Source organism: Bidens hawaiensis, unplaced genomic scaffold (genome assembly GCF_021521415.1).
Source record: "Bidens hawaiensis isolate Kalapana, Puna unplaced genomic scaffold, B.hawaiensis_p1.1 tig00009451_1, whole genome shotgun sequence".
NCBI lineage: Eukaryota > Viridiplantae > Streptophyta > Magnoliopsida > Asterales > Asteraceae > Bidens > Bidens hawaiensis.
This window is the reverse complement of record NW_027491702.1, coordinates 356692-369861: the sequence shown is the minus strand read 5'-3', so window position 1 is coordinate 369861 and position 13170 is coordinate 356692. Positions and strand designations below refer to the sequence as shown.

Sequence of the window (13170 nt, the reverse complement as noted above, 5' to 3'; positions counted from 1 at the left end):
GGATCATACCTTGAAGGGGTGAATTGAAATGAAGAGGCATCGATTTATCGGGTGATTTGTGATGATGCGAGACACGGTGAGACAAAGTTTTGAGATCACAAGTCAAGGGGGTGATTGTAAGGCCAAAAATGTGACTTGCGATATCAAAGTACGAAACCCATTATATATTTACGGTCAAGTTAATAATTTATGTCGGCGAGAAAACCGGACACGAAACGAGGGCTTCAGCACGGGCGCTTAGCTTCAATGGGATAAGGCTTCTAGAAGGATTATGTGTTAGGTTATATATAGGACATGTATTGTCTTTGTATGTGTGTTTTCCATGGTGTAAGTCATCCACCCAAGGGGAGCTCACCTTGGGTGGGTCGGTTTGTTGTTTAATATATTAAATCTTTCAACCGATAACGAGATCGTTCTTTATATCTTATCTCTACATTATTTATGTTCGGTCGTTTGATAAACCGCACCCGTCTCGAGCGTTTATCAAGAACAAAGCCATTCGTTGTCGGATCCGGCGGTTTCGGGACCTACAGTAGATTATACGTTTTCGTCTGCGTGTGTAGTGTATTGATGCTGAATTTTGTGTGTCGGTTATATGTTTTTCGTGTGTAGGTTATATGCTTTCTTATTATTAAAACAGGTGTATGTTATATGTTTGTGTGTAGGTTGTGTACTTTTTTGTTGACATTTAATGCAAACAAATGTAAAATAGTTTTTTGTACTATTCATAATAATATAACTACGTGTTAATGGATATTAATATATTGAGTTGGAAGAAATTGGTTTTGGATAGAAAGAAATTTTAATGTATGAATAAATTGTACCTGTGTAGGATAAAAATTCAAGAGAGAAAAAATAAGTTATAAAAATAAATGAATTCTTATTATTTTTCAATTATAATAATCTGATTAGTTATATTAATTGAATAGATAACTATTATATTTATTAGTTATATTAATTGAAAAGAGGGTATGCATTAATACTTTCCTCATTTATCTTTAAGCATTTTAAACATAAAATAAAACTAGTGGCACAATTCATTTCTCACATTTCTCCCAATAATCTCATTTCTCTTCTGAACCATCCCATATATATATATATATATATATAAGGGATGGATCTTGCGAGAAGTGATTTTATAGCGAGAAGTTAATCATAACCATTGATGATGATTGATTCATGGTCTACAATCAAAATGGTAATAGTGTAATTATGAGTTTCAACATTTTAATGAAAATTAGTAGAGTTTCAAACAAAAAGGGTATGTTGGTATTTTGCTTTGTAGAAGCCACATTTATAACTTACATTTCATTATTACATTCCTAAATTCTATATTTCCAAAACTTTTTATTACCAAATAAATTTGTGGGTTTCACCATACGCTTTCTAGTTTATACAAGCTAACACGTTCTTCAATGTTCATAAAAAAAAACGCTGACCAACAATATGTTAAAGTTACATTATTTAGGAATTAATTAGTTCACAGTTAATTAATTTACTAATTAAATTCATAATTTAAAAATGATTATGTTAAAAGTTACATTATTTATTTTGTTAGTGTTTGTGTATTTTTTTTCGTGTGTAGATTCATTTATGCATTATGTAGGTTCATACATTTATTGTATTTGTGATATTCTGAATTGTGTAAGTGTAATTTTTATCGTATAGGTTCATTTATGTAATATGTAAGTTCATATATGTACCATGTAGGTGGTATTTTGAATAGTTTAGTTCTAATTTTATCGTGTGTAGGCTCATTTATGTACTTTGTATGTTCATATATGTACTGTATATGTGGTTTTTTTGAATTATGTATGTGTATCTTTTATCACGTGTAGGCTCATTTAAGTAATGTGTATGTTCATATATGTACTGTGTAGGTGATACTTTGAATTGTGTATGTGTAATTTTTTTATCGTGTGTTGGTTCATTTATGTATTGTGTAGGTGGTATTTTGAAGTGTGTTTGTATAATTTATATAAAAATTTTGAAATTAAAAATAAAATAAAAAAAGATGGAGGTTTGTTTGTTGATAAACTGTAAATAAGATGTAAACAGGTTTATGTGTAGGATATGCTGTATGACGTGTAAGATGTGTTGCTTAATATGTAGGATATGTTTTATGATGTGTAGGATATTAGTTTACCTACACAAAATTAGTTTTGTCTACACTACATTAGATATGTCAACGCTACATTAATTATAACTACACAACATTAAAAGTGTGCATACACTACATTAGATATTTCTACTATACACTACACTACACTAATTATAACTACACAACATTTTAAAGTGCGCTTACAACATATTACCTTGCTACATCTACATTACTTATAAAATAATAATAATAATAACATTAATTAGTCATTTACAGAATAAAATGATTTTAGATCAAATAGATTACAATGGTTCAGATTTTATATAAAATAAAAAATAATAATAATAGTTTGTAACTTACCATTTGCTAGTAACTTATCATTAATTATTAAACCATTAATGAGTATGAGTTACAAAATAAAATACTTTATGTTTCACTAATATACCCTTTCATATAAATAATCAAAATATAAAAAAAAATTATGTGATTGGTTAGAATCTCTTTTCGCGTTTTTCGCAATAAGAAACACTTCTGAAATGAACCTAATCCTATATATATATAGGGTTAGGTTGGAATAAAAACCCACTTGAGTTGTGAAAACTCTAGAAACATATTCTCAATTACATGTTTTTAATTAAAGATTAAATCTTTTGGTCCACAATTAAAGTTAATAAAAAATGTTAAAGTTTACTTACACTTTCTCTCTCATGAAAACATAAATAAAAATTAGTAAAAAAATATAAAAAAATAGCAAAACATTTTTTTTATGTTTTCGATATTTTGTATTAAATGTAACAGTATATATTACATGTAACAAAAAAAAAACGATGTTACATAGGGTTTTTACGGGTTTTCACAACTCAAGTGGGTTTTCATTCTATACTTTGCCTATATACATACATACATACATACATACATATATATATATATATATATATATATATATATATGTATGTATGTATGTATGTATGTATGTATGTATATATGTATGTATGTATGTATATATGTATGTATGTATGTATTGATGAATTGATAATGTACACTCATTTTGCAAAACCTTAAGCTTTAACGATTTAAGGTGACCAATATTTACTGAATACAATCGTTGGATTCCAACTTTTTGAAGATAGATATTGATATTTAAACTTTATATTTTATAGAATTTTTTAACAACAAAACTAACTCCACTTCTAAAGTTTTACACATAATTTTTTGTTGACGACGAGACTTGAACTCCCATTTTATGAAAAATCTAAAGCGTTATCTAATACCTTAAAACTGCTAAATCAAACACCCTTTACTCTTGTAAATGAGATGGCTTATCTTTGAAAACCCTATCAATGAATTAATAGTTTTAATATTATTTATTTAATCCAACTTTGGTGTCCTAATAAATTAATTACACTTTTTTAGACCTCTATGTCCAACATTAAACTAAAATTCTGAATAACTTGGACCAAGTGTTGTGGAGATTTTTGCACACCACCACTTACCATGCAAGTAATGTCTGCGTCAAACACCACTAAACACCGTGTGAAGTCCGGCGTCATCAAGAAGCCATGCCAAGGGAGTGACGCCTCAGTAATACCGCATCACCAACATTACAATTTATGCGTGTTTCTTATTGATCTAACCATGACCATCATCTCAATTAACCAACCTGCCCCCCCCCCCATCTACCACGCAAGTAAGGTCAGCGTCAAACACCACTATACACCATGTGAAGCCGGGCACCATCAAGAAGCCACGCTAAGGGAGCGGCACCTGGCACCTTAATAACACAGCATCACCATCATTATAATTTATGAGTGTTTCTTATTGATCCAACCATGACCATCACCTCAATTAACCAAACACCCCCCCCCCCCCCATCTACCATGCAAGTAAGGTGGCGTCAAACACCACTACACACCGGCCATGTGAAGCCGGGTGTCATCAATAAGCCACGCCAAGGGAGCGACGCCTCAATAGCACAACATCATAATCATTACAATTTATGAAGTTTTGTTATGGGTCCAATCATTACAATTCATGATTAGTTAACATCCACTATCTTCGTGATAATGCCATAACGCTGTGATAAAATAACCATAACACATACTCTATATAACACATCTTTTCTAACACTTGATATGATTACAATTTCGAAAAAATTCTTAAAATGGACTTACTTTGGAAAGATATTCCATTTTTATCCCTTAAACTTTAGAATTCCAAAAATAATAATATCCCAGAAGTATAACACGTTGTTAAAATCGTTTTAGACTTCCTAACACATGATAAAAGATGAGTTAGATCTCTAAACAAATGGTTAGCTACGTGTTGGCATCATAACACATAGTCAAAGGCGTGTTAGCCTCTTGTTTTTTTAATATTATATTACTATAAATAATATACTTATATTTTTTTTCTTTTATAACTTTTAATATATAAAGTTTTATATTATTTCAAATATACCGATCTGACATAAATATTTTAATTTACATGTTGATATAAATTTTATTTAAAACCGTACGGGGTAAAATTTTATTGAACATTTCAATATCAATATGACATGGCTCGTGTTTGAGTAAGTTTTTAACTGTTCGTAGATAAAAATAAGCATGCCTCATCAATATATTCGAAATAATATAAAACTTTATATATTAAATGTTATAAAGAAAAACTAAATATAAATAAGATTAGCTATAGTAATATAATATTAAAAAAAACAAAAAAGAAACTAACACGTACTACGTGTTAGGATGTCAACACGTCGTTAACCATGTGTTTGGAGGCCTAACTCATCCGTGACTAAGTGTTAGGAAGTCCAACACGTTTTTACCGATGTGTTTTACTTGTAAAACACGTCGTCAAAGACGTTTTAGACTTTCTAACACGTAGTTAAAGATGAGTTAACAGTGGACATTTTTTGTAATTCTAAAGTCTGGGAGATAAAAATGAATATCTTTTGATAGTTGGTCTAACTTTAAAATTTTTCCCTTATAATTTGGTGCAAGCCCTTTGCTACACATTTAGGCTTTTAGCAAATAATTGTCACTTTTGGGATGCTTAAATATATTTTTAACCATTTCATAAACATATGTTGGAAATAATTGATCACCGGTCAATCTAGTCAAAAGAAAAAAGTAAACGAAGAGAAGAAAATAATTGAATTTTATAGTAACATAGGGTTACACTACTCCCCTTGGCTCATATAATATAAATATATGTATGTGAACAAACACAAAAAGCCTAAAGTTGCCACACATTAGATGAGAGAGAGAGAGAGCATGGCTTTAGAAACACTTTCTTCCAATGAACTCCTCAACTTCATAATCTATGACACCATCTCTGCTACCCCCTTTACCTGCAATGACTCATCTGAAACTATTACCAACCCTTGTAGCACCTTCTTCTTCCACCTCCAAAATCAAAACTCTGATTCCAATTCTAACCCTAACCCTAATCTTTTATCTCAAGAACCTTCAGGAACAACAACCACTTCCAAGATGTCAATGGCAGTGCAAGGTTACTGCAATAATAATATCCCAGAAAAGAGCTACAGTATTATTAAAGATAAGAGTCAGAATTTAGGGGTGCAAAAAAAGAAGAGGAGAAGAAGACCTAGGGTTTGCAAGAACAAAGAAGAAGCTGAAACTCAAAGAATGACTCACATTGCAGTCGAGAGAAATCGCCGGAAACAGATGAATGAGCATCTTGCCGTCATGCGGTCACTAATGCCGGAATCTTACGTCCAAAGGGTCTGTACTCTTTTTATTAATATTGTAATTACATATAGATCCAAATCCTGTATTGAATATAGGTTTGGATAAATCATAATTGATTAATTGTTTTTATAATGTTCTCAACATGAATTTGTAACTAATAAAAAACCTCTTGGGGTTGTGAGGATTTTTATTTTTAGATTTTTAGGGGGTGTTTGGGTTTCTTATTTTAAGTTCTTGTAACTTTTTATTAAGTTAATAAGTTACAATATTGTGCTTACTCTTACATTATAAGCAATCCTAAACATCTTATTATTTTTCAAAAAGTTAATAAGTTATAAGTTCGTGAAAATAAGCAATCCCAAACACCCCCTTAATTGATGGAAAATGAAATACTTATCCATTTTATGCTTTTTTTTTCAAGATTGTTTTACACTATTTTATAAAGAATTTGGAATTATATTTTATTTTTTGTAATAATTAACTTGGCTAAGCTTAAGTTACTGTAGCTTGTGCTGGAGTTAGATTATGTAAATATGGATGTTGTATTTATTTTAATATTATTAAACTCCATCAATAATTTAAACAGCACAGTTTGCAACAGGATAAACCCAAGTTTCAAATAGCTCTTTCTCTCTCTCATGGTACATTGGTACACAATCTTATAACACTGTAATTAACAGTGCTTGATCTCCATAAAAGCTTTCTCTTCTTTTTAGAGATCCCTTTTCTTGTCAATTTGTCGGATGCAATGAACAACAATAACACGCCAAACTGTTACAGTTTCATATGGTTGACTTAACTCTTATGATATATAATATTTTACTTAATTACAGTTACACAACTTTTGTTATTTTCTAGGGTGACCAAGCTTCCATAGTAGGAGGTGCAATTGAATTTGTGAAGGAGCTTGAACATATGTTGCAGTCTCTAGAAGCTAAAAAATTCATCTTGACACAACAACAAGAACAAGAAGATGAAGAACAAAGTTTAACAAACTTGTCATCATCATCAAAACCTCCATTTTCACAGTTCTTTTCTTACCCTCAATACACTTGCTCTCAAATTCCGAGCAAGCACACTTCAAAAAGCAAGGCAGCCATTGCAGACATTGAAGTTACTTTGATTGAAACACACGCTAACCTTCGGGTCTTATCGCGAAAAGGGCTTACTCAGTTGTCGAAATTGGTGGCTTGTTTTCAAACACTTTATTTGTCCGTACTGCACCTCAATGTCACCACTTTGGACCCTTTGGTTCTCTACTCCATAAGTCTTAAGGTACTAACATTATACAAAAATGTGTTACATCCTTAGTACCTGTTCTTTCAATGCATGTTTGCATCATCACATACAAAATTTATAAAAATGGTACATGTATATATGGTTCATGCAAAAGTATGGAGATGAAAATGACTAGACATTGGACGACTTAAGAATCCAAAAATCCAGCTTTCGAGATACTAGCGTCTACAGCTAGTACTTTTTAGTTTTATAAAGGGATATGTTATTCATACACCTCTTGGTTATTCACACACCCTACATACGATCATTTAGGGGCTATACTATCGTATGAAACCCGATGTTATAGGGGGTGTGGATTAGTCAAGCGTGTGTGAATAACCATAACCTTTATAAAACTTTCATCATGGTTTTGGACTTGCAATTTTTTTTTAATTATTTTCTTGCAAATTTAGACTTATTGTTGTCCTGTAAATTATTTCCCTTAAATGTTACATGATTTGTTAATAATTTACCAAGAAGACATTTATAGAAAAGTGTTTTAATTTAGGGAAAAACAACAAAAGGGTATAATGGGGACTAGGAGGGTATTTTGGGGAATTTCACCAGGGCGTGACCTAATTCCGTTAATATTTTGGAAATGATGGGTGGAAAAGGATGTGTTAGGTTTCCATAAACGTGGTTGTTTCCTAGTTTAGTTCGTTTGTCTTGTAAATAAAATGAAGGAAATATTTTAACTTTTGTAAAATATTCATGAAAAATTTTGCAGGTGGAAGAAGGATGCAGACTCAACTCAGCAGACGAGATAGCAGGTACAGTCCACCGGATGCTCAGAATTATTGAGGAGGAAGCCACCCTATGTGTTGATTCTACAAACTAGAAATAGGTGTTTATGTTCTTTACCATTTTACCCCTTTGGGCTTATGTAAAATCACCATAATGCCACCTCCTATATTCTCTCTATGCACAGTAGAAGGGGTATTTGCTCTTAATTCCATTTATAACATGAGTTAGATGTTTTAAAAGATTGACTGAGTGATGTGAGTTGAATGGTGAATCATTTATGCTATCTATTTAACTAGAGTTAATTACAATAAATGGTTCTCCTGGCTTGAAAAAATTCACACATTTGAATTCGAAAGCATGGAATCTGGATTACTTATTCTGCATTTTTTTCCGTATTTTATTTTCATTGGTAATTCGTTATATTTAATTCCACAAAAGATCCAATTACAATAGATAGGCAGGTAAGTGGACAACAAGCTGCGTTACAATTTTTACCCCATTTAAATGACAAATTCGATTAGGGATGAGCGTTTTCGGTACGGGTACCGATTGGTACCGGTACCGGTACTAAGTTTTGAGTTTTCGGTATCGGTATGGTTCGGTACGGTACCGGTATTTTCTGAATTTTTCATGAAATACCGGTACGTACCGGTACTGAAAATTGATGACCTAGACTCTAGCATACGCAGCTTTCATCGCCGTTTGTCTAATTTTTTTTTTCTCTTTATATTTAGTTTTAGAAATATGCTTGAATCAGTTAGGCAAATTTGCTCTTGTAGTTCGTATTTAATACTTTATGACCTAGACTTGATATTGGGCATATGTATAACATATATTAAGTAGATTTTAAAATTGAAAGCAATTTTAACTAAGAGTAATCTAATATACATTTTTAATATAAAATTGTTCTCTCTTTATAATTTTGTATATTTTTTAATATAAAATTGTTCTCTCTTTATAATTTCTTATCATTCTTTAGTGCCACAAAAAATTGATGAAATAATCATGATCTCAAAGAAAATAAATCAATATATAGAAATAGTGAAACACCAAGTTTTTGGAATTGGATTCCACTATTTTTTTATTACTAGCGAAGAACCATATGAGGTGATTAAATATATAAATACATGTCTATATTATACATCCCGTATTATATGCCATTTAAAAATCTTGATTTTTTATCTTAATGCCACATGCTGGGCAGTGGCGGATCCAGGATTTCTGGGCAATGAGGTCCTATTTTTTTCGGTGTTCAAACTTTTCGGGTCGGGCTGGGTCGAGACGAGAAAACATAATAAAAAACAATAACATAATAAAACACATAAAAAACGATATCATTCAAAACGATAAAAAAACATTACAAATTCTTAAAGTTGTTCCAACGATAAAAAAGAAACATTACAAATTTTTAAAGTTGTTCCCTACGACTTTTCATGTTTTGAAAGTGAACCATTACCTCTTTGACCGTAACGTTGGCAAGAATCTTCCTTTCGATATAACAAATGCAAGCATTGTTCATATAATCATCACCCATCCGATTACGTGAGTTCGTCTTCACATGTTTCATTGATGAAAAACACCTCTCAACACTTGCCGTTGCAACCGGTAAAACTAATGTTAACTTTAATAAACGAGAGACCAATGGATATCCCAAATGTTTCTTTGTTTCCACCATTTTTTGTGCAAGATTAGATACACCATTCATGTTGGCAAACATTTCATCCCCTTTCAAATTAATAACATAGTTGTCTAACTCAATCATAAGATTCTCTCTTTCTTCATAACTAAAATCACGCGGATACAACATGCCAACCTTAATATCTTTTGGGCATTAAATGCATGAAAATTATCATTTGGGCTCAAACTACCAATACATTACAAGTAGGTAATTCAGCGGTTACCTCATTAAAACGGTTGCCAAGCTCTTGTATTTGCATATCTAATATCGTGTTGAAATTTTCAACCTCATAATGATAACGATTGGTGATGCAAGTCTTTTTTCTTTTATATTTTGGTTCAATGTATTCATCTTCCATGTTAATAATTTCAATCTCATTTTTTTCACAAAAAGATGCCACGTCTTTCAAAAGTGGAGCAACTCTTTCAAGTCTAAACGTTTGTAGTTGTTGCTTCGTTGCGTTGACTATTTGAATTGCATTCACTATATCTTGATCCTTTCTTTGAAGAGCTTGAGACAACAAATTAGTAACCCCAAAACGTGCTTCATCAAATGCAAATAATATGCAAAATCATAAGTCTTCATGTATGTCCAAATTCCATTTGCTTGTCTTTGGTGAACATTATTGTAACTGGATTTTTGAATATATGCAAGCACTTCAATAATAGATGGATATAATTGAACCAAACGCACAAGTGTTTTGTGATGAGAGCTCCAACGTGTATCTCCGGCTCTTGCAAGAGAAATTTCTTGATTTAAACCACTTCCGGTTTCAACTTCTTCATGACCTATTGCTTCTTTTAATTTCTCTTTTTGACTTTCTCGAATCATATCTATTCGTTTGTAAGATGAACAAACCACATTTTTCAAAGTTGATACCTTATCAAAAAATGCCCAAATGTCATCATGCTTGTTTGCAAGGGGCACAACAACTAGTTGAAGCTGGTGGGCAAAACAATGAATATAATACGCCGAAGAATTATCCTTCAAAACTAAAGCTTTCAAACCATTAAACTCACAAGCCATATTGCTAGCACCATTATACCCTTGACCTCTAACCCTTGCCAAACTCAAATTATATTGCGAAAATAATTCATCAATAGCCGATTTCAGACACGCCGCAGATGTTTCCACGACATGAACAAGGCCAATGAATCATTCTTTAACAACTCCATATTTGTCAACATATCTTAAAACGATAGCCATTTGTTACTTTTTAGATATATCCCGAGATTCATCAACTAATATAGAAAACACATCATCACCTATTTCTTCAAAAATCCTTTTTAAAACTTCTTATGCAAAACAATTACAGACGTCTTTTTGAATTTTGGGAGACGTCATTCTCCCAATAATCTTAAAAACTCCAAGAAGTGTCCTTTATAAATTGAAGTTTCAGACTCATCGTGACCACGGAAAGCTATCGCACCATTCAAAAAAGCTTTAGCAAGAATAACTGATGTGCTTAATTGGATTCTATACTAGTCACTATTTTTTTTTTTTGCTTTTCTTTTGAAAGGCAAAACAAATAGATTGTTTTGGTCTAAGCAAGTCTTCACATTTTTTAAGTGCTCTGTTGTGATAACTATTCGGCTTACCCACATGACCAACCAATCTGTCTCGTTTGTTCCAACCGTAAAATCCATCGGTCACAAATGCATCTTTTTGACCGTTTTCCTTGAACAAGTAACAAACCAAGCAGAAAACTTTATTCGTCTTTACACTATACTCTAACCAATATTTGAAGCTACCAAACCATTCGGGATTAAAACTTTTTAGTTTACCACCAATATCTCGTTGCGGATAATCATGACCTTGCGGTTGACAAGCACCTTTACTCAAATATGCACGTCTAATTTCATCTCTTTGGTTAACATGATAAGATGAAATCGGTTTCCGTTCTGAGGGATCCCATGGAAGGTCTTTCAAATCAATTTTCTTAGATGTATTACTTGAAGAAGACGATGGCTCAAACTTTCTTTTCAATGATTCTTGCATAATTATCCCTAAAATTCAATTTTTAAGAAAAATAAGTCATAATTTAACAACAATATACAACATACAATAACCAATATGAGTATAATTATATATAAAATCAATCAACTATTAGCCCTAAAATTACCTTTAAGACAATATCCGAGGAGGCAACTCGCGAGGATGGCGGAGAGAGGCAGAGAGGGGTGAACGGTGGCTGGAGAGAGGCGAAGGCTGGCGGAGGTGCTGAGAGAGTCAGAGCCGCAGAGATTGGAGAGGTGGCGTGAGTTAGGGTTGAGGAATTGAGGCTGTATGTTTTTGTGGTCTGTGGAAGTTGCTAAATTGCTACTGTCCTGTTAGTTAAAAGTTAAAACCCAAAACCTAATATTGAGTATATTATAAAAAAAAGTGAAAAAACTTAAAACCGGTGGTAGCCAGGGATCAAACTCGCGACATTTGAATGCTGGAGGAAGGGTGTTTCCATCAGACCAGAATGGTAATACAAGTATGGGGTCCAACTACTAATTCTTATGGGGTCCTTAAAAAATTTATTATATCGCTTCTAAGAAATTTTTAAAAAACATTGGTGTCCCGGGACACCGATGTCTACTATGTGGGTGATGTGGTCTCAATTATATATATTAGTATATAAATATTTCCTACTTTTAAATATTTTTGAGCCAAGTTTTTATTAAATATTATTATTATTTGGTACATATTTGAATTTAAATTGTTTCAAAAGAAAATAAGCTAAATGAAGTATTTATAATAAATTTGAGACAACAAGCTATTGCTAGAAAAAAAAAAGAGTTTTGATTATTATTGCACTTATTAATTAATAAATGGTTTTCAAAGCACTTATTAATTAATAAATGGTTCAATTCTCTTTATTGTTGCAATTAATTTAATTAAGAGATGATGATGCTATTTGTTTATTTAACCAACAATGCAGACAGATTCTATTCAAGCAATAGGTCTTGGAGGTCAACAAATGCAGATGAGCCTACAAAAAAAGAAAAAAGAAAAACTAAAAGGACCTCAAGAAAGAAACGAAATTATTGTTGGCCCACATTTAACTGTTTTAGCAGCCCAAAATTAAGTCGATGGAATGCGGTTATGTTAACCTACGACTATTAAAGGAATAAGATATAAATTCTTGAGGAGGCTGCAAAAAAAAGAAGAGGCAGATAGGACGAAACTGAGGGGAATTTAGAGCCAAGGGTTTTTGGAGCAACATCTATTATATCAGAGAAAAAGCCTTTGGTCCGAGCATTGAGCGTCCAGGTTCAGCACCTACTCATCCAAACATCCTTATTATTTGATTTGAACCTATTTATTATCTTTTGGTCTTGAGTATGGTTGTTGGCTAAACCCTTAGACCACCTAGGCTTATGATGAACTTTTGTTAATGTTTGATTTTGACTTAGGTTTTATTTATCGTTATGGTTTTATGAACTAGTAAAAGGTTTAATTATATTGAGTTAATGCGTATGTGTACTTGAGGTTGTTTAATTAAGTTTTATTATTCCATAATTGCCTTGATTATTGTTTGTCATTAAGATAAGTTGCTATTAGGTCATTTACTTTGTGTCTTTGACTATTTTATGATTGACTTCGAATAAGATCATAGGAATAATATTATTTAATCAAATAAACCTAACTGTGCTGCTAACCTAAATAGCTGT

General features: G+C 31.9%; 3 protein-coding genes across 3 annotated transcripts; 1 reads left to right on the top strand and 2 right to left on the bottom strand.

The window, feature by feature from the left end:
• Positions 1–5305: 5305 nt before the first annotated feature.
• On the top strand, positions 5306–8104 carry LOC143532517 (transcription factor bHLH94-like). Its single transcript, XM_077027554.1, has 3 exons — positions 5306–5844; positions 6670–7086; positions 7817–8104. Exons 1-3 carry the CDS (start codon positions 5356–5358, stop codon positions 7925–7927), a joined length of 1017 nt encoding a protein of 338 aa, XP_076883669.1. The 5' UTR covers positions 5306–5355; the 3' UTR covers positions 7928–8104.
• Positions 8105–9254: 1150 nt separating this feature from the next.
• LOC143532532 (uncharacterized) lies at positions 9255–10537 on the bottom strand. Its single transcript, XM_077027565.1, has 4 exons — positions 10144–10537; positions 9735–10054; positions 9428–9646; positions 9255–9320 (listed from the first exon to the last, which is right to left on the bottom strand). The coding sequence occupies exons 1-4, from the start codon at positions 10535–10537 to the stop codon at positions 9255–9257; spliced, it is 999 nt and encodes a 332-aa protein (XP_076883680.1).
• A 314-nt stretch (positions 10538–10851) lies between these two features.
• On the bottom strand, positions 10852–11509 carry LOC143532531 (uncharacterized). The gene is made up of 2 exons (XM_077027564.1): positions 11110–11509; positions 10852–10931 (listed from the first exon to the last, which is right to left on the bottom strand). Exons 1-2 carry the CDS (start codon positions 11507–11509, stop codon positions 10852–10854), a joined length of 480 nt encoding a protein of 159 aa, XP_076883679.1.
• Positions 11510–13170: the final 1661 nt, after the last annotated feature.